Source organism: Epargyreus clarus, unplaced genomic scaffold (assembly GCF_041222505.1).
Source record: "Epargyreus clarus isolate Ecla_fem2 unplaced genomic scaffold, WU_Ecla_fem_2.2 ptg000015l, whole genome shotgun sequence".
NCBI lineage: Eukaryota > Metazoa > Arthropoda > Insecta > Lepidoptera > Hesperiidae > Epargyreus > Epargyreus clarus.
In genome coordinates this window covers 12,815,839-12,836,553 of record NW_027332223.1, presented here as the reverse complement: position 1 = coordinate 12,836,553, position 20,715 = coordinate 12,815,839, and the positions used below count along the sequence as shown (strand labels likewise).

Sequence of the window (20,715 nt, the reverse complement as noted above, 5' to 3'; positions counted from 1 at the left end):
TGGTTTAGTGAAAATCACTTTGATTATGATTTCATCCAATTTTAGGTAATAAAGGCCAATAAAAACAGTTTTAAAAATTATATCATTTTTAATTTTTCATATTTTATACAAATTAACAGATCTCAGTGCGCAAAGTAAAAATAATTACATTACAGCTAAATAAATAGTCAAGTGCATTGATTAAAATTAAAATTTGTTCAAATTAGCTCATTGCATGTAAAAAATAAAAAAATTACTGATTTATAATCACAGATGAAGCACAAAATTTGAGAGCTCAAATTATGGTAAGCCGTCTTACACATTAATAACTAACAATTATTAAGCATATGTATTAATTAACTAACGATTTATCTTTATAGTTAAGAGTGAAGTACATTAGTTCAGGTTGCGTCATAATATAAAAATCTGGAACTCTACGCGTCGGAATAAATACTAATAAAACACACAACAGAGACAACATTCCACAAAAGGATATAACAAGAATAAATTTTATTATTTGCAATATAATTTAAGTAAAACGATGAGCAAATAATAAAATGAAGAATGTAACAATGTTTTAGCATAATAATATAGCCTCTTGGCATTGTCTCGTTCCAGATCAAATCTACTCAACAACAAATAAACTGCGCCTATCTATTGTTTTGAATGTAGGCTATCTTTGTCATGTTATTTACTATGCGTTTTGTACAAATACTCGTTCCTTCCTAAAGCCCGGTACGGCTACTGTAGCGATGACATCATATCAGCGCCCGGCAATGACTCACTATCCATACTATACTTATCTAACTTCCTTCTATTTTTATAAGGCACCAAATTCATTATAATTTTATATTCATAGTTTGCATTCGTCATTCGATTATCTATTTTAGTTTCAAATACCCAGTGCAATTATTTGTTCAGTACATCTGTTCAATACATTATAAAAAATAATAAAGCTAAGACCAGCATCATCCATCTACATATTATTACATTCACAATTCCCTTATTTACATATATCTTGAATACTTTAACAGTTTTAAATATCAACAGTTTGTATAAGAAATACTTCTGAAACATTTTCTAATTTAAGGCATATTGAGGCACTTCTGTTACCCATAGTAAGCACATGGACTGACTCTATGGCAAATGTAAAGACTTAATAAAATTTATGATACTCGATAAATTTGCAACCAAATGTTTGTAGCTTGATTTGTGCTTCTTGTTACACCTTCTTTCATACACCTTCGACTCAAAGAGACTTCTGAACATCAAAGAAATGGATTCTTCGAATTGATGAAACCTCCATTATTTGTGGGTGGCTAAGAAAAAAATTATACATTTATTATTATTTATGGGTAACAAAACTCAAACAGGTTAACCTGGTGAACTTTTATCTAGTTGAAAGTTACATTTAACTTTAAATAGAACTATGATTCATAGATTACAAATTTTCCGCAAATACTATAATCAAGAAAATATGACTAATAGGCATTCCTTATCAGTGGTGAATTTGCGTGTAAAACAGAAATAAGGAAAACAACTATAAATAATATCCGAGATCAATTAAACATATGAGATGTTCTGACATCCTGACTTAACTAACTTACTTCTATAAGCCAGTATTATATATGTATTATATGGGTGTTAAAAGTGTATAGAAGCACAAGAAATATAATTTATTTTATTTATATAGGAGTAGCAGACAAGCATGCAGTCCACCTGATGGTAAGTGGCTACTGCCGTCCATGGACATCTGTAATCAACCCCACATAAGATTAGATTCCTACCTGAGATTGACCACAGATGCGCCGCTACCCCTGTGGACTAAGTTGGAATGCCTAGACAAAGTATGTCCTATTCCTGTTACTATTGACATACTCACCATGAAAGGGTTAACTGGTACCGAAGCTGGTGTACTCCATGCTCCATTGAAAAATGGATTTTTATTGTTAAATAAATCATTGGTTGTTGAACTTTGGAATGGGTTCTTACTGACCACATTATGTTCCTCTGAAAACATAAATAATATGTTCAAATACAATTTTTTAAACACAACATAATTAAAGATTATTTGTTAAGAGTAAATGAGAAGAAATTACCCATATTTTTCATATTTTGTTGTCTTAAAGCTAGATCCAAATCGGCTAGTGCAGCATAGCGGTCATCTAAAAATAAAACACCAAATTCAATCCAAAAAAATTTTTTTGTCCTTATTTATTTAGATGTATAGGTACCAATTCTATATATCAACCCCTTTGTAGCTACAATTACTTATATATAACATAGAACATTTTTCTAACTTAGGCCGACTTAATTCATGGTATCTCATCACTTACTTGGCTGTCTGTCTAAACAAATCTGAAGGCCAAGCTATCAAACACATAGGCATGACTAGTGTTCCTACTAGTAATCCTTTACGAGCAAGTCATACAGAATACTAATTTCAAATATTGTGTTTTTTTTTTTTTTTTTTTTTTTTTTTTTTTTATCGTTTAACCTAACGATTAGGCAGACGTGCTACCTGATGGAAAGTAGTCAACGCCGCCTATGGACATTTGCAACACCAGAGGAGTCGCCAATGCATCGCCGGCTTTGTATGAGAGCTCTTTTTGCACCTTTTTTGAAGAGCCCCATGTCATAGCGCTCCGGGAATACCTCAGGAGGAAGTTCATTCCACATCTTACACGTCCGCGGCAAGAACGTCCGTGCAAACCGAACCGTGGAGGACCGCCACGAGTCCAGTTGGTGTGGATGGAACTTCATCCTTCGGCGAGTGGTGCGATGGAGGAATGGTGACGTAGGCACCAGGTCAAATAGTTCCTCGGAACACCCACCATTGTAAAGCCGGTAGAACACACAGAGGGAACCTATGTCCCTCCGCAAACTCAAAGGTTCTAACCGATCGGAGATCACCGGGTCGTTGACGATTCGGACCGCGCGTTTCTGCACGGAGTCAAGTGGGTTAAGTTGGTATTGGGGCGCCCCTGCCCAGAGATGTGAGCAGTACTCCATGTGGGGTCTCACTTGCGCCTTATAAAGCAGAAGGAGTTGCCCCGCGCTGAAGTACCGCTTCGCTCTGTTCAAGACGCCCAGTTTTCTTGATGCCAACTTCGCCTTAACATCCAAATGACCCCGGTACTGCACGTCACACGATATGTCAACTCCCAGGATCCCCACACTTTTACCAATGGTGAGCGGGATACCTTGGAACCTTGGCGCTATGACGAATGGGGTTTTTTTAGCGGTAAACGCGCAGACTTGTGTCTTCGTGGGGTTAAACTCAACAAGGTTAAGTCGACCCCATATCGAGACCTGCTCCAGAGAGTCCTCGATTTTAGACACAAGTCGGATTCTGCTTTCTTCCACGAGAGTCCGAGAGGTATTTGCGCGGCCTGTATACGTAGCGTCTCCCGTACTATCATCTGCATAGCAATGTATGTTGCCTACTTGTTGCAACATATCATTGATATGCAGAATGAATAGTGTGGGAGATAGGACTGAGCCCTGGGGCACGCCAGCGTTTACAGGTTTCGTATCAGAGCAGCATCCGTCGACGACGACTTTGATGTGCCGCTCCGACAGAAAGCTGGTTACCCATGCGCATAACCTCTCAGGAAGACCGTAAGATGGAAGCTTCGCGAGAAGGGCTCTATGCCAGACCCGGTCAAAGGCCTTCGCGATATCCAGGCTAACCGCCAATGCCTCACCATTGCTCTCAATGGCTTGCGCCCATCGGTGTGTGAGATAGACTAGAAGGTCACCAGCTGAACGGCCCTTGCGAAAACCATATTGATGATCGCTGATCAGCTGGTGATCCTCGAGGTACCTCAGGAGCTGTGTGTTTATAACACGCTCCATCACCTTTGAGAGCAGGGAGGTTATCGCTATAGGCCTGTAGTTGGCCGGGTCACTGCGATCACCCTTTTTAGGGATCGGATGTACAAGAGCAACCTTCCACGAAGACGGTACTTGTCCTGTGGTGTAGGAAAGCAAGAATAAGCGCGTTAAGATGGGAGTCAACTCGGGAGCACACGTCCTCAGCACCACCGCGGGGATTTCGTCCGGCCCACTCGACTTCTTGACATCAAGAGACAATAGAGCTCGCCTGACAGCTTTCTGTGTAAACCGTATGTTAGGCATAGAGCTCTCACACCGCGGGATGGTAGGCGGTGTGGCCCCTCGGTCGTCGAGAGTCGAGTTTGAGGCAAAGAGGGTACCCAGAAGGTCGGCTTTCCCCTTTGCCGTATGGGCCAGAGAATCATCTGGTTTCCGCAGGGGCGGTAGTGAAGATTGACAGAAATTACCCTCGACAGCTTTGGCCAGCGACCAGAAGGCTCTACTCCCGGAGGGGTAACCAAGTAGCCGCTCGCCAATTCTGCCGATGTGCCTAGACTTCGCCTTAGCCATATGCTTCTTTGCTGAACGGGAGGCAGCGTTGAAAGCCGTTCGAAGCTCGGCGGTCTTCGGATCCTTGCACGCGTGCGCTGACGCCCAGGCTTGGTAGATCTCTTGCTTATGACGTGATGTCTTAGCGCAAGACCCATCAAACCAGGGCTGACTCCGCCCACCGACGGATACGACAGAGTTTGGAATAAAGCATTCCATGCCCTGCCGAATCACGTCGGCCACAGAGTCAGCGCACGTGCTAGGATCACTCGAGACGAAACACAGCTGCCTCCACGGGTATGATGCCAGGAATTCCCGTAACCCGTCCCAATCTGCTGACCTGTAGTGCCAAACTTGTCGCTTCCCAGGGGGTCGAGCCCCCATGGGACGCGACAAGGGCACAGAAGAACTTACCAAGCAATGGTCAGAAGATCCAAGAGGAGCCTTGACCATTACTTGGTAGTCTTCAGGACGGTTGGTCAGCAGAAGATCCAGCAAAGAGGCAGTATGGGTCTCTACATCAGGTACCCTTGTAGGGCCGGGTACGACCTGGGAGAGCCCATATGCCAAAGAGAAGTCATACGCAGTTCTTCCGGCAAAGTCAGTGGTTCGGGAGCCCAGCCACTCAATATGGTGGGCATTAAAGTCACCCAGAATCACCAACTCCGCCGAAGGACACTGCTGCAGCATCCTGTCAATTGCCCACTGGACGTGCTCGAATAATCGAGTTGTCTCGACATCTCCGCTATAGGACCTATATAGGCACGCGTAGACATGGGTCTGCCCCCCAATATCTGCGCGCACCCACAACAAAGATAGGTCCTTGTCTTCAAGGCAGCTGAGACGGCGGCAGCAGATATCACCCCGAACATACACACATACCCCGGCTCGACGCCTAAAAGCATGTTGTAAACTGTAGCCGGGGTAATCTAAATACGATGTATCGCCCGAGGGCGATATCTGCGTCTCCGTCAAAAAGAGGAAAGCCGGCTTTGCTGTCTCAAGGTGGTGGTGGACAGCATCCAGATTGGAATGGAGCCCCCTGATGTTGCACATATCCACAGTAAGTGTGGAGGAGGTCGCCGCTGTGAATAACTTTTCCTTTTTTTTCTGCCTTTTCATTGGTGGTCCAAAGAGATGAAGGACTAGAAAGGATTTGCGGTGCTCCGCCGACACTCCACGGGACAAAGTGCGGGTCTCGTAGCGCCGTGCTTACAGTGGTAATGTGGGATGCTGGCGCGGGGGACGGAAGGGCCCCCGGTCCCCCCCGTGCACGACTACCCGGCTCCACTCCGGTCTCTTACTCCGGCAGGGTAATCGTGCAACGGGACTTTTCGCCGGTTGGCGGGACAGCCTCCCGGGCCAGAGGTTGACGGTGTTGCCCGGGTTCGGGTCCCCAACTAACCGGCGGGCGGCCAGCGGACAACCGTTTCACCGGGTCTCCCTGGCCCCCGCGCCAACGCACCACGCCTCCGAGAGCAACGATGCTTAAAGAGACCCACCGGACCCGAAGGTTACGCCGTCGGATACACCACAAGAGGATGGGCAGGGGGGGTTAAGGGGATGAACTGGCTCCCAGGCGCACTACCGAAACACGACGAGTCGTTATCAACGGTAGACTCCGGCCTGAGGGTGGTAGCTAGCCAGGCAGATCCCACGAAGAGATCTTACCACCAAGCGTGACACCTTTGGGAATTACGCCAGGCAGTGTCAGACCCAGCGACCAGTGGGACCGTCGCAGTAAGATGTTAAATGCCCGAGTAGACGCTGCTGCCCATCTACCCGGTAGATACCCTTAGTCGGCTTCTACGACACCCACGGGCAGACATGGGGTGGTCTATTCGCCGCCGGAACCACACGGCACAAATGTTTATGAAATACAAATGAACTATGTATGACAGGAATGAAAACATGGATCCAAATTTATTTCTATTTTTTAATCTAAACATCTTTAAAAGCATTGTTCATGATAAAATATTAAACACTAGCTGACCCGGCAAACGTTGTACTGCCTCAAAATCTATTTATCAAATATATTTCATACAAAATATAGCCTATGTTACTCGTAGATAATGTAACTTTCGAATGGTGAAAGAATTTTTAAAATCAGTCCAGTAGTTTTTGAGCCTATTCATTACAACCAAACAAACAAACAAAGTTTTCCTCTTTATAATATTAGTGTAGATAATATTAAGCTTTAAACATAATATACTCGCCGACAAATAAATTAGACCATCTATCAAATCAACCTTCGTAGTCCTACAGTTTGACACAAATGATTTTTAAATTAATTAATATCAATAATTCTAAACTAAAATAAGGCAAATAAGGGCAATACATGATAAAATTTATGATATGATGACAAAAATACAGTTAAAAAAATAGGATAGGAGTGGCCTAATTTAATAGTAATTAAAATTAGGTCGCTTCTACACTCCACTCCACTGTTTTTATTTTTGTTGCACACAAATTTTGCCTTTCGTATGGACATTCCTGTCCCAGGGTTGCTGGATAAAATTCTATTTTGGAAAAAGCAATCCTATGTACTTCATTTCTATCTCTTCTGTATTGTTATGTTTTTTTTTGTGTACAAAAACTTATGCATTAAAAAGATCATCATCATCATCAACCCGTTACTGTCCCACTGCTGGTCACGGGTGTCCTCTCAGAATGAGAAGGATTAGGCCATAGTCCACGGCGCTGGGTAAGTGTGAATTGGTAGATATACAAAAATATTTATTATAATATTTCTTTCAATACTCACTTGTTGAAGGTGCCGTAGGTTGTTGACTAAAAGCGTTAAAAACTGGTGTGGTCTGCGGTGTGGGCAACATGAAGTTATTGTTCATGTTATTGTTGAATTCTGCACTGTTGAAGATATTCGCCGTGGAGAAGTCTACTGGGAAGCTGAAACACAAACAGTAGTAATGATATGTGACACAATAACATTTCAGTAGTGTATTATACATATATATACATTATTATACAGATCACAGTGGCACTAGAAATTCTTTGTGGAGGTTTTGAATGAAATACTACTCATACTCGTGAATGTTATGCTTTTTACCTGACTGAGGTCAGTAATATTTTTCAAACATTATTTTTATGTATGGTATGGTAAGGGGTATGAATAATACTAGGTGGGCAAAACGACTAACGGAATGGATACCAAGAGACATGAAAAGGAAAAGAGGACGACCAAGTAAAAGGTGGAAAGACATCTTTAACAAGAGACGTGGACCCTTATGGATGCGTGAGGCACGGGAACGTGATAAATGGAAAAGTTTAGGAGAGGCCTACGCTGAAGAGGCGACTACTATATATAATATTTAAAATTACTTTTACTTATAATGTTATTGTTAGAAAAAGTTTATTTTGTTAAAAATAACTAAATATTTATTTTATAAAAAAAAAGTATGTACAGTAATATAAAAGTAAAAAGTAGATTGAAAGTTGCTATCTTAAGTAACATTAATTATAATATGTAAAGTATAGGATATAGTAGAAATAAAGGCTATTTTTTATTTTATTTTATTTTATTTTTATGGTAAGGGAGACATACTTTTCTTTTCTGTTTCTGCTTAGATCTCAGGACAATGCACATTTGTGACCTACCTTAGGTAGGAATCTAATCTTATCTGGGGTTGATTACAATGTCCATGGGCACAGTAACCACTTCATAGATTGACTAAATACTTTTATTTCTCTATATATTATACAATAAAATGTATGTATGTCTCCTTCTTTGGCTACACACTAGTTCGTATAATCACTTTCACTAGAACAATACCGTTAAATACATGATTCCATATGATGAAAAGATTAAAAATACCTTATATTATTATATGTAGATAAAGATGTAATGTAGAACAATAGATTTTGTTTCTGATAACAAATGTTTATAGCTTTTGGAAGAAGTATATTATGGTTTGTTCAAATTCATTTATATTTTCCTCATCAATTTTAACTTTCCCTATGTATAAAATTATTATTATAGTGATTATTATATAGATGGAATATTTTATGAAACAAACATGATTTAAAATTTTATTGAATTAAGTTATCAATTAAGGATATAGTGAAATTGTGACGAAAAATAGGTTAAAATTAATAATATTTAAAATAATGCACACTCACTCTGAAACTGGGGATGGAATTGTTGCCACTGGAGCTGCAGGGATGTTGTTTAGCAAGGGTTGCGAGAAATTGTGGACAGGCCTCGCTATTTTATGACTGGTTTCCACAGGAGTGAGGTTGCTCACCACCTTCGCGGTGCTCACCACGTTATTATTAATAGTTTTGGACGTCTGAGGAGAAATCGATATCAGAGGGGTCGCAACTGCGCCACTCGTCAGTTTCGTTTTCGATTTATTTTTCAATACTGAGCTTCCGTTTGTCAACGACGGATTGTTAGGCGGCGAATCGAGATAGTAACGCTTCTTCTCATACTTATCTGACATAAAATCTTTAACGCTTTGTTCGTCAGTAAAGTTTACACTTTCACCCTCGTAAAGACCCAGCCAAACGCGTCGACAGTAATCGTTTCCCCTTACTCTAATGAATTCTATCTCTTCCGGTGTAAATGTCGCCATGGAAATGGACTTCACCCGATGAGGTGGTGTCAGCCCACGCCTGTAACACCGACCAACAAAGATAAGTCATTGTTTGTTGATCTAATTTAACAGCAATAACGCAGAAATAACACTTACAACATTCCGGAACATTTTGAACATACAAAGGAACCGATTGTAGTATTAACGTACGTAGGCCCCCGTTGGTTACAATCTAAGCAATATTTATTTCCATTTAGAGTTATAAGTTCACGTAAAATTTCCAAATTTTTGTCATCTTGCTTCCGACGGCTCGCAGCCATTTTCACTATGTTATGTATATCAATGTATATGTATGTATTGTATGTCTTTATTATTTATGCTGAACTGAACCGTATTGTTTGCATGCTGAAACTTTCTGTTTCTCGTCTATGACTTATGCTGTCATGTCACTCAGATTTTATATTTTATCTGTAAATACTCATAGACTTTCATCGTACTTTTTATTCGTCCAAAAAATTAGGAGCGAAAATATATTTTATAAGGCTATTATTAAACAAATTATTTTTTGTTATAACTTTCTTTTTATTTGTATTTTTTTCTGTCTTAAAACGTGGTATGTAATAAGAGCTAATTAAGATATATTTTTTAATATATCTCAAATTGATAATGAACTGTTGTATATGCCAAAAATAACCCATCTGCCTTTGGGAAGTCGGTTAAAAAAGTTATATATCTTTTATAGTCTGACAAAAATATCTATGCGTTTTTCTAAAACAACTATGCTGTATTCTCTATGGTCATTTGTTGGACGGGATTTTTCAGTGTGCCCACGTTTTGCATTACGCTTTTGTTAAAAAAGATCGTATAATTACAAATTAAACTCAACAGTTATATTGTAATATTTATTACAGAAAAAGTATAAATGGATGAAGAAACAATAATTAGTTTTAACAATAATGTTTAAATACATATTCCCTTGTGAATTGAAAGTTTATTAATTAGTGTTATTATTTTATATCTTAATTTTATTACCTACTCATTTAAATTTTTTAGGTCCAAATATCAGATCTGCGTCAGGAGCGCCCTTTGGATGCTGGTATTTTTGCCGCGCGTGCAATCCTCTGTTCGGGTTGCCAATTCCGCCTGACCCACCGCCACTTTCTGCACTGTATTCCTCCTCTTCTTGTCTCTCAGAAATATTCAAAGTCAATCTATAAGCAAAAAATAAATAAATAACACATAAATTAGCAACGAGAGTAGCGAAAAAATCACATATTCATCCACGAATATATTTCAATTGTGCAGTATTCTTTTGCTTTTATTTTTTTCCCAGATTCAATTATTTTTTTCTTGACATAAATATCTTCTAAAATATATCTTACCTCTTTACTCTTTCCATTTCCTGTTTATCTGCTAAGGCTTGTTGTTGCAAATTACTCGCAAGCTCAGGTGGTGCACTGAACGACTTATATTGTGGTTTTGTACCTTTCCGAACCATTAGAACAAACTCCACGCCTTCTTTCCCTTGCTAAATGAAAAAATGAATACTTAAAAAAATATTGTAAATATATAGACAAATACCAATTATAGTTACACTTTTTATGTGCGTACTTACATGCGCACGTCAAAAGGCGTTACTTTTTTGGTGTTATTAATGAAAATGCGTGCGTACACGCGCAAAAAGTGAAAATATTATGGAACAAAAAATATATTCGTTATCGTAATTAAATATTATATTATTATCGTAACATAAACAGCTTAAATATATATTCACTAATACTTTCTGCACTCTAACAACGCGCCTAAAGTAGTATAAATTTAAAGAAACTTTTAAGTAACTTTACCAATAGCTGTTCATAAGTTTTCTTCGTAGTCTGCCTGCACGTCATCGGGACGGCTATATCCCTTTGCTGCGGTCTGTTTTCGCGTTGTCGCTCTGCTATATTCTCCATTACCATTTTTTCAAATGCATTTTCGAACTCCACATCTTCTACCTGGATTAAAAAAAAAACAGTATTTAATTATTCGCCCTTTCGGAAGTTGAAGAAGTTGAAGTTGAAGAATAGTTCGCCCTTTAGGAAATGTTAATTCATTTTGACTATGATTTATTACTTCATAATTCGAAATAATTAAAATTCAAACGCAATTTGAAATTTAGAGCACCACAGATTTTCATTTGAAAAAAAGTTGTCGTTGAAGCGTAGTAAATATTACTTACAGGTTTCGATGGAGGTCTTCTCGAATCCATCATCATATCTTCAGGTTGTACTTCAGAATCGTCATTACCTGTATTCTCTGTGTTTGGATCTTCGTCGGAGCTTTCTGCCATTGGCGGGTTATCCGTCTCATCGTCAGTCTCAATAATAGTATCCAATCCATCATTAACCCCATCTTCCCCTTGGTCGTCCATATCATACTGTTCTTCTTCACCCAATTCTGGATAGAGAGTCTGCCTTAGATCTTCAATCGCGTCCTTACATTGCTGCCAACTGGTAAACAATGTTAACTTCGGTCTTAAACTTGTCAGGCACTCCTGATATATATACTTAACGTAGATAGGAAATTTATTGTCATCATTCCAATAAGGATCCGAGTACTTAAACCAATAGTAGTTTTGGAAGAATATTAAGAAATAATCCAGTCTTTTCTTGCTAGAACCACTGTTGAAATACGCGCCGCAGGTCTCCAGTAACGCGCACACGAGTTTTATCCTAAACACGTTCTCAGGCGGGTCTAGAGACGAGACGTTGCTATGGTCGTTAGTCACTCCAAACGTTATAAACGAGTAGAGCACTGTGAACACATCGCGGGAGTCGATCAGTCTGTAGTTGTATAGTTCTCCGAGGTATCGCGCTGTGGCTATCCTTCTCTGATGGTATCTGGGGTGAGGGTCTTCCATGGTGACGCGGATTTCTTCGAGGATAGTATCGACGACTGCTGGCGCTACTGATTCTTGCCATACCGCTAAATCAGCTGTCATGCGAGCCAACGCTCTCCTGCAGCTGGCCCGGACTCTCCACCCCCCAGCCAAGTGCTGGATAGCCACAGCTGAAATTTCCGGATCGTCCCAGTTTAACTTCCGCATCAGACGCAATATCTTTTCCTCGTTACTCTTTTGCAAATCTTCATGCAACACTTTCCGTATAAACTGATGCATCGGCGGTTCCTCTTCTTTAGGTTGCGCAGGGGTCTCGGGAGGACATACGTAATAAAAAGCATTTTCAATTTGCGTCACGTAACGAGAATCCAAAGCTGAAACCGCCTGAAAAAATGGTTTACATGTAGACATTGAGCTTGAAGATACCATTATCTTATAAATAAGTATTTTTTTAATACTTCTCAAAGATTTTAAACACATAGTAATTTGATAGAATTAAAGGTTTTTTAACATTATTTCAATAGTACCTACCTTCTTCCTCATCATTTGCTGTAAGTAGATCATTGTTCTTTGATGCGTGTCTGGGTTACAGTATAAATATCTCCCACATGTTTCTAGAAGGTTGCACGCCATTTCAATATGGTGGTGCTTAAAATCATGTAGCAATACTTTGAGGCAGTACAGAGCTTCCCTTTTAGAGTAGAGACCAAATTTGACTAGTTCCCCAATAAATCTGACAATTTTCACCTAAAAATAAAAACAATTATATATAATAATGTGTATATGTGTGCATACACACATATACATTACAAGTACATGACCTGATTTTAAGGAAATATTTTTAAGGTCAGTGCAGTTTCAGCTAAACATCATAATTATAAAAGATTGGGGAAAAAATCATACACATGCAATATAAACCATACCTTTGACTCAATATTGATCTGGTCCTTTTTCCTAACATGATACTTAAAGTCCTGTTTCAACATTTGGCATAAATCTACACAGACATCTGGCAACACTGGATATAATATTGCCGCAAATCTTGAGTAAAATGGCAACAAATCTAGCCTTGTTCTGGCAACACTGAACAGAACCCTTGTAACTTTTCGCCTATTGTGTTTAGTATTTAAATTCAGAACAAAATCAACTGCAGCATTATCTATCAATTCTGTGTTTATGCAGTTTGGGAGCGAATTTAGGAAAGCATCAAATGCATACCTGTAATATAAGGAATTACATTATATAAACTTATTTGTTGCTTAGAAGAATGATAAAACATTTTTTTTTATAATATAGGAGTAGCAGACGAGCATGCAGTCCACCTGATGGCAAGTAGCTACTGCCGCCCATGGACATCTGTAATCAACCCCAGATAGGATTAGATATTCCTACCTGAGGGCCGCCACAGATGCGCCGCTACCCCTGAGGGCTAAGCTGGAACGTCTCGGTAAAGCCTGTCTCCCTTACTACTGCCGTTATTAGGTAGAAATAGGTGTGGCGATGGTGCTGCCAGAGACGAACCACAAAGGGTTCTACCACATATGCATTTTATTAACAGACATAAATTACAATGAATAACATCAAATAATGGTTGAAACGAACAATGAAATGGAGTTAGTTACACATCTATAAACATTTATAAAAATGAAAGTGAAACTTACTTTCTGGTTAGTCTTTTCGTCCAATTTTATCAAAGCATAAAATGGTATAAATTACATATTAAAACACAATTCATTTATAAGAATGAAATAATTAATGCATTTTCAAATATTTCTATAATGAGACAAGGGATACAAACTTGTTAGATATATTAGTGGGTTGTGTTTCTTCCTGTTCTACTTCTGGTACTGTTGGTGGGAGCTCCTCATTGTCACTAAGCTCATCATCTTTCAGGTCTTCGTCAAGCATTTCCTCTGTCACAGTTTCAGGCTTGCTCTTTACAGACTGGAGGGCAAATTTTATACACTTTAGTTTTTGAAGACAGTGTGACATAACTACATAGATTAGTAAAGATTACCCACTCCTAAGAAGAAAATGTAACCAGTTTTGTCAATTGAAATTGACACTGTCATCTATATTCATGTTTGAAAAATATTTAAAAAATGTAGTTTTTAGATCATTTACGAATGAAACGATATTTCTCCGCACTTTTTTTTCGATTTCGTGTTATTGCACCACTTAAATGCGCATGTCGGTATTGTTCCGCGTAAATTACACCATGACAGCCATTAAATGGCTGACAGAATTGTCAGCCGTTTAAGCCGTTTAATGGCTTCCTTCAATTACAAGGCGGCGAGACATCTATACTTATCTATGTATAACTATCTCAAACTCAAGAGTAATATTTTGTAACTTTTGTGACAAGTATATAAAATTTGTTTTTTAATAGCTATAAAAAACTACACCTACAATGTTCTATAGATTCTGCTTTTGATAATTTTATACTCTATTCTGCCTGCTGATGTAAATATGCTATATGCTGACTTAGGCATCAAAATTAGTTGCAATACAAAAGATACTATATTAATTATTAACCCAGTGGCCAAAATTGAAGCATATTAATTAATTTCTTTATTTATTATTTTTTTCTTTTTAATTATATGAGCCAATGAAAATCAAAAAGACTGGTTGTAAAGAGTGGTAAACTGTTTTATATATTGACTAAATCCATAATATTTAAGTTAAAAAATGCTATAAATGTGTTATACTTACTTCTTTTACTTGATAGTTAGGCATGAACACTTTTAGATCGGGCAAGCTAGTGTAAAATGACCTGGTGTCTTCATCTTGCCAGGGGTCAGTTCCAGCTTGCATGATGAACTCCTCATTACCCCCAATGGTGACAGTCCCTTGTGTTTCTATTACCGCCATGGAAAGGGTAGGTGGCTCACCAGCCTCACCTAACTCCTCTCCTAACACATCAGCAAAGTTTTGAGCTCCGACCAGTAATTTATCATATGTAGCCTGAAAATTTTGTTGTTTATTGAATTTTTTAAGCAAATTTATTAAGCAAAAATCTTTGTAAAAGCCGTCATGATACTAAAGATGTGTAATTTTTTTACATTAAAACTAGTTTTGTAAAAAATTGTAAAACATTGTCGATGTCATTACTGTCCCACTGCTGGATATGAGTTTCCTCACAGAATAAGAAGTATTAGATCATAATCATAGTTGCATAATCTACTGGCTCTATAACCTACTGAACACAGGATAAGAATTACTAATTAAAGATTGAAACTAAGTCAAATCAATTCAGACTAATGTAGAATGTTATTGTACATTTCTATTTACTGTTGCTTCTGTCACCACATACTAGATACTGCATATAAAAAACCATGTTCAATTATGGAATTCTGAATGAATAATCAACAACTATTACTGTTAAACAAAACACAGTACTGTTCATCTTAGGCGCTGCGCAAACGAGGACACTTTCTGTTACTGACACAGCACACCATCACAAGCAACCGTGCTCACTGTGTCCCGTGTCGGCAATCGGACACAGTTGCCGATGTCCTGTCACCGACACGGGACACCACTAGAAACCGTAGCTGTAAGAAACCGTAATTGTAAGGAAATTTGTTAATGTTGCTTGTGTCTTCAACTGACGACTTTTAGTTTCCAGTTACCGACACCGAACACTTCTTGATTGTTATGAATATAGTGTTAAGTGGAAGCAACTGGACACACGTATGCGCAGGGAGTTGAATGATTTCATACTGATTCTATAGAAATCAAATATTCATCGGTAGCTTGTGTCTGACACAAGACACAAAAGTGTCCCCGTTTGCGCACCGCCTTATAGGTAAATGAAATGAATCTTCTTCATAACAAAATACCTTGTGAAGCGGTGGTAGATGTATTGACATTCAAAACGTACTCTGTGAAGAATCTATTTTGAATAAAAATTTTGATTTGATTTCATTTAAATCTATACCTGGTGTTGTTCTAACTGATCCTTCCTCTCCTGCGAAAGCTCTCCTCGAGTATGGAGTGTCCTCTGGTTAGCCACATGTAATGCTTGTAACTGCGCTCTCTCAGCAAGCAGGTGCTTTGTGAGGGACGAGAAGTAGTCTTTCAGGAGACTTCTCACTGCAGTTTGCTTCTCTGCTGGTAGAAATGTGTTCCTTGGGATGGTAATGTTGTTTTTCTGAAATAAGTTTATTGGAGTTGAGCAATTCCTTCTTAATATGACTAGTTACTAGTACAATTACCGTATGAAAACATTTTTGACAAAACACAACTTCACAAAATCATAAAGTTAAGATATTTCTAATAAGAAATTACTGTTTTAATTATTTTGTTACTATTGTGTTTTGAAATTGAATTTGGTTATATTTGTTTAAGTCAAGGTTTTTATTATCATGGGCACTATCAAGTTGGGAAAAGGGTCCCCTGATTTTATTCATTTACAACTTCAGAAACCACTTCTAGCTACTAGGGACTATTAGACAGACCAGTAATTCAAGACTACATACATACCTCTGCTATGTCTCTTATTTTCTTAGGCACAAGCCCAGCATAGTCTTCTCCGCAATGCTTACAAAACGACAAAAGTATAGGTATATTGTTGTGGTCCTCTTTATCCATATTTATGAGAACAGTTAGCACATTACCCAAGAGAGGCAGCCCTGTTTTATTGGCGAAGATACCGACAGCAATTAATTCCGCGTAAAACCTTAAATCAACACGAAGCTTGGACGAGTTTGTTATCTTGTCTGTGGTCTTGAAAGTTAATATTTTCTGCCAGTTCTCGAAAAAGTTTGATGAAAACTCCGCGTATGTGCGATGAAGCGTGGAGCATAAAGAAATCGCAGCTGGTATATCCGACATTTTTAGTTTAGCCTCTGTAATGGCTGATGCTACCTCCGATATGTATTTGGTGAGATTTAGAGCACCAAAATCCTTCAACAGCGCGTCCAATTGGGTAGCACTGAACGATTTCAACTTCTTAACGAAAGTCGTGTTCTTCTTCAAACCTGAATCTAATTTAGAGAAATGATTGTCGGGCGGTCGAACACAGTTCAAATTTTGGTTACGCAAATCTGTTTTCTGTTTGATCCTCGCTTCTAGGTTAGAAACGTATTCGTTGAGCGCAGCTTTTTCATCTTCCTCGCTATTTGCAGTCTCTTCAGGTTGTGGGTTTTCATTTTTATCCGGTTCTTTCTCGTTAGAAGTCATTTTGGAACCGCAGTCAGTATTCAGCAATACTTAAACAGTTATTTTTTGTGTTAAAAATGTATACAATCCAACTGAACAGAATAATACATTGACAAGTTGTATTGCAAATTTTGACGGAACTCACACAAATATAAACATCATGAAATGTCAAATGTCAAAAAAACAAGTCATAAAATTTCGTCAATATGTGACAAAGTGTCATTTGCACATGCTTAAAATTATTGACAGTCACGTAAAGTTTGTATTGTAAGATATTTCTAAGTACATAAATACTTCGAATTTCCAGAAAATCATTCACCGAGCAGTAAAAAACCATTGTAAAGTGAAATGTGTGGCATTTTTTGCGAGTTAAGTTATTGCGGAACCAGTAAAGTAAAGGTTAGAACAGTTGTCACTCAATAATAATGTTTGTTTACATTTACAACGAGTTAAATATGTATTTCTTTTAATATTCTGTTTTAGAATGAAGAAATGCTACAGCGGATCAGGAACAGAGGTCCAGATTGTGTACATTCGTCGTGTGTTGCGGTGGATAAAGATATAAATATATTCCTATATGGCTCAGTGCTTTGGATGCAAGGTGCCACTCAAACAGTGCAACCTGTTGAAAACGATGTAGGCATCCTTCTGTTCAATGGCGATATCTTTGATGAAACATGGGATACTGGTATAAGTGATACACTAGTAATAATGGACAAATTAAGCAATGTAAGTACTTACCAATTTAACTTTAAAGTCCACATTATTTTAATATAATCTTATCAATTCAATTGATGAAATATTTTATTAACTAACATCACTATCATTGACTCCTGTAATCTGTCAGTGGATATTTCTGCAATAGTATAATATAATATTACATTTTGTGGTGAATCTCAGGTTGACTATAGGTTATTAATGACTGTACAATTTTCACACCTTTCATAGCAGATAGGTAGTCAATGTTTTAGAAAGGATTCTTATAGGAATTAAGTTCTGAAATTAATTTGTAAATTACCATTTTTAAATTATTTTTGCAGTGTTATTCTTGTGAGCAAGAAATAATATCAGTGCTACAGGCACTGAAAGGTCCATTCAGTATAGTTTATTATGACAAACTTGGAAAGAACCTGTACTTCTGTAGAGACAGGATTGGCAGGACCAGTCTCTTGTGCTATAAGGATGAATACTCATTTGTCCTAGCTAGTGTTTTGGGTGAGTATGATCAACTCTTGTTAACTTTATGACTAACTAATGATTTAATTGAACATCAATAGATTGGTATAGTCTGCGTAAAACTTCTAGCTCTGAATATAGAAATGAATCGCATCGCCATAGTACCTGCTCAAATTGGGCTGCTGATTCCTAATACTGATTAAGGGTCATCCATAAATTTAGTCACACATTTATGCAGGAAGAGGGTCTACGAAATGTAATATGTGTTACAAGTAAAAAAAAAAAGAGTATGATTCCTTGTATAATAAATGAATTTAAATATCTTCTAGTTTTCAATTCTATTTATAGAAAATAATATGCTAATTGGTATATAAATGATTTATACAAGTTAATATAACAGCAATTTTTTAGGTTTCATTTCAATTTTAACTTATTTCTTGTCTTAGATAGAAAGCATAAATGTATTGAAGTACCAGCCACCTATATCTACAAGTTGAACATAGGTGCCAATAAATTAAGCCTGTATACTTGGAAGCAAACAAAAATAGCAGAAGAGCACAGCATAGAGGAATGGATCCAAATTGTGCAAAAACAACAAGACTTGCCGGATGATGAGTTTACTTTTGAATTTGATTTGAATTCAGAAATTCATTATGAGGTGAATATTGAAGTTGAGCGCATTAGGAGTGAAATATAAATTATTTTTCCAGTATTATAAACGTAATTTTTGGGTCAGCACATTTAGTTTAAAATGACAATTATTTATATGTTATATGAAATGTTGTTATATGAAAGATTTATATGTTTCTTAGAAGTACATTGAATATTTTTTTGTATATGTTTGAGTATAATGGTGTTTCATATTACTGATTTATTTTTACAAATAATTGTTTCAGGATGAAATTATAACACAAATACAATCTATTGCTTCTAGTCAAACTTCAAAATTATCAATTATGCAAGAGCTATTAGAAAACAATATCATAATGAGAACTGTTAAAGAAATTACTGAACTACTAGAAAGAAGTGTAAAAATCAGATTACATAAACAACCACAGAAGTGTAAAATGTGTATACAGGAACCACAAGCATCATGTAATCATTGTACTGTGGGTATTTTGTTTTCTGGGGGCTTAGACTGTACAATATTGGCATTGTTAGCTGATAAATATGTTCCCAAAGATCAGCCGATAGACCTTATTAATGTGGCTTTTAAGATGTCAGACAATGCACACTATGATGTACCAGATAGGATTACTGGAAAGCAGTCATTGGAGGAACTGAAACAGAAATGCAAATCAAGGTTTGTCAAATGCCAACAATGAATGTTAGTTGTTTTTATTATACAAAATGTTCACTATACCTATGTACATAGTTTTCTATTCATTTCATATTATGAACAGAATTATATATTGTAAGATGTTAACCTATATGTTTCATTAGTTTTCGTCTATATTTTCAAATTTTGAAAGTTATGAAAATTTAAATTCGTTTTAATTTTTTAGACAGTGGGTCTTTCGAGAAATTAATGTGCCCAAGGAAAAACTAAATCAATATCAAGCCAGTACAATTGGAGATCTAGTGTACCCGAGGTACACTATATTGGATGAAAGCCTGGGATCTGCTTTGTGGTTTGCTGCCATGGGAGAAGATGATAAGGATATCCTTACACCATGTAGGGTAATTATTGTATAATAAAATATTATTGTAATTTTACCCGTAAAAACAGAAGTTTAGCCTAAATTAAATTTATATAGTTTTTGTAAAGGAGAAGTTTCGTGGCTTTCTATTATGCAGCCTAAGTGCCCATTTACACTGTGATTTTTTTTGTCTGTGTACTTGCTTTCATTTTAAATATTTGTCTGTCTCACAATTCTGTAAATTTTCTTTAAAACCAGTGCAGAAGCTATGATTTTGTAGACACTGATATAAAATTTGTCCTTATAATTTCTTTCATTTTATAGGTATTATTATTAGGATCAGGTGCTGATGAATTATTTGGTGGATATGTCAGACACAGAAATGCATTCAAAAGGCATGGTTGGGATGGACTTTCCAGAGAACTTTTACTAGATTGGAAGAGAATCTCCTTCAGAAATTTAGCCAGAGACAATAGAGTTATATGCGATCATGGTCGACAGCCCAGGATACCATATCTTGATGAAGAATTAACTGATTATGTGTTAAAGTTAAAACCATATTTGAAGTAAGTGTATAATATTTACATTTACTTGAGCTACTGACATATTTCCTACATTAAATATATAACAATGTACATTATTTGTTCCAGATGTTTTCCTAGCGAAAACTTGCCTTGTGGTATAGGAGATAAACTAATGTTGCGGCTAGTTGCTTTCAATCTTGGATTAACAGAAGTTGTGACGCTACCCAAACGTGCTTTACAATTTGGATCAAGAATAGCGAACAAAAAAGAAAAAGGAAGTGATATTTCTAAAACATTTATTATATGATTGTAAACAAAAATGTATAGGCTGTAATAAAAAAATACAAATATATTGTTATGATTTTGTGATATTTGTTCTATTTTTTCTTTTTCATTCTCAAAGTTCAATAACAAGACCT

The 20,715-nt window shown here is 37.2% G+C and overlaps 3 protein-coding genes across 3 annotated transcripts; 1 reads left to right on the top strand and 2 right to left on the bottom strand.

The window, feature by feature from the left end:
• Nucleotides 1-68: 68 nt before the first annotated feature.
• On the bottom strand, nt 69-9,339 carry drongo (Arf GTPase activating protein drongo). The gene is made up of 6 exons (XM_073080904.1): nt 9,075-9,339; nt 8,503-8,997; nt 7,130-7,272; nt 2,079-2,144; nt 1,862-1,989; nt 69-1,298 (listed from the first exon to the last, which is right to left on the bottom strand). Exons 1-6 carry the CDS (start codon nt 9,236-9,238, stop codon nt 1,248-1,250), a joined length of 1,047 nt encoding a protein of 348 aa, XP_072937005.1. The 5' UTR covers nt 9,239-9,339; the 3' UTR covers nt 69-1,247.
• A 467-nt stretch (nt 9,340-9,806) lies between these two features.
• Upf2 (UPF2 regulator of nonsense mediated mRNA decay) lies at nt 9,807-17,101 on the bottom strand. Its single transcript, XM_073080900.1, has 10 exons — nt 16,279-17,101; nt 15,734-15,946; nt 14,509-14,760; nt 13,595-13,740; nt 12,720-13,014; nt 12,328-12,543; nt 11,137-12,180; nt 10,763-10,912; nt 10,301-10,446; nt 9,807-10,129 (listed from the first exon to the last, which is right to left on the bottom strand). The coding sequence occupies exons 1-10, from the start codon at nt 16,975-16,977 to the stop codon at nt 9,955-9,957; spliced, it is 3,336 nt and encodes a 1,111-aa protein (XP_072937001.1). The 5' UTR covers nt 16,978-17,101; the 3' UTR covers nt 9,807-9,954.
• On the top strand, nt 17,096-20,667 carry LOC140748162 (asparagine synthetase domain-containing protein CG17486). The gene is made up of 8 exons (XM_073080902.1): nt 17,096-17,355; nt 17,440-17,685; nt 17,997-18,171; nt 18,579-18,790; nt 19,029-19,435; nt 19,638-19,812; nt 20,097-20,338; nt 20,423-20,667. Exons 1-8 carry the CDS (start codon nt 17,305-17,307, stop codon nt 20,601-20,603), a joined length of 1,689 nt encoding a protein of 562 aa, XP_072937003.1. The 5' UTR covers nt 17,096-17,304; the 3' UTR covers nt 20,604-20,667.
• The last annotated feature ends 48 nt before the right edge of the window (nt 20,668-20,715 follow it).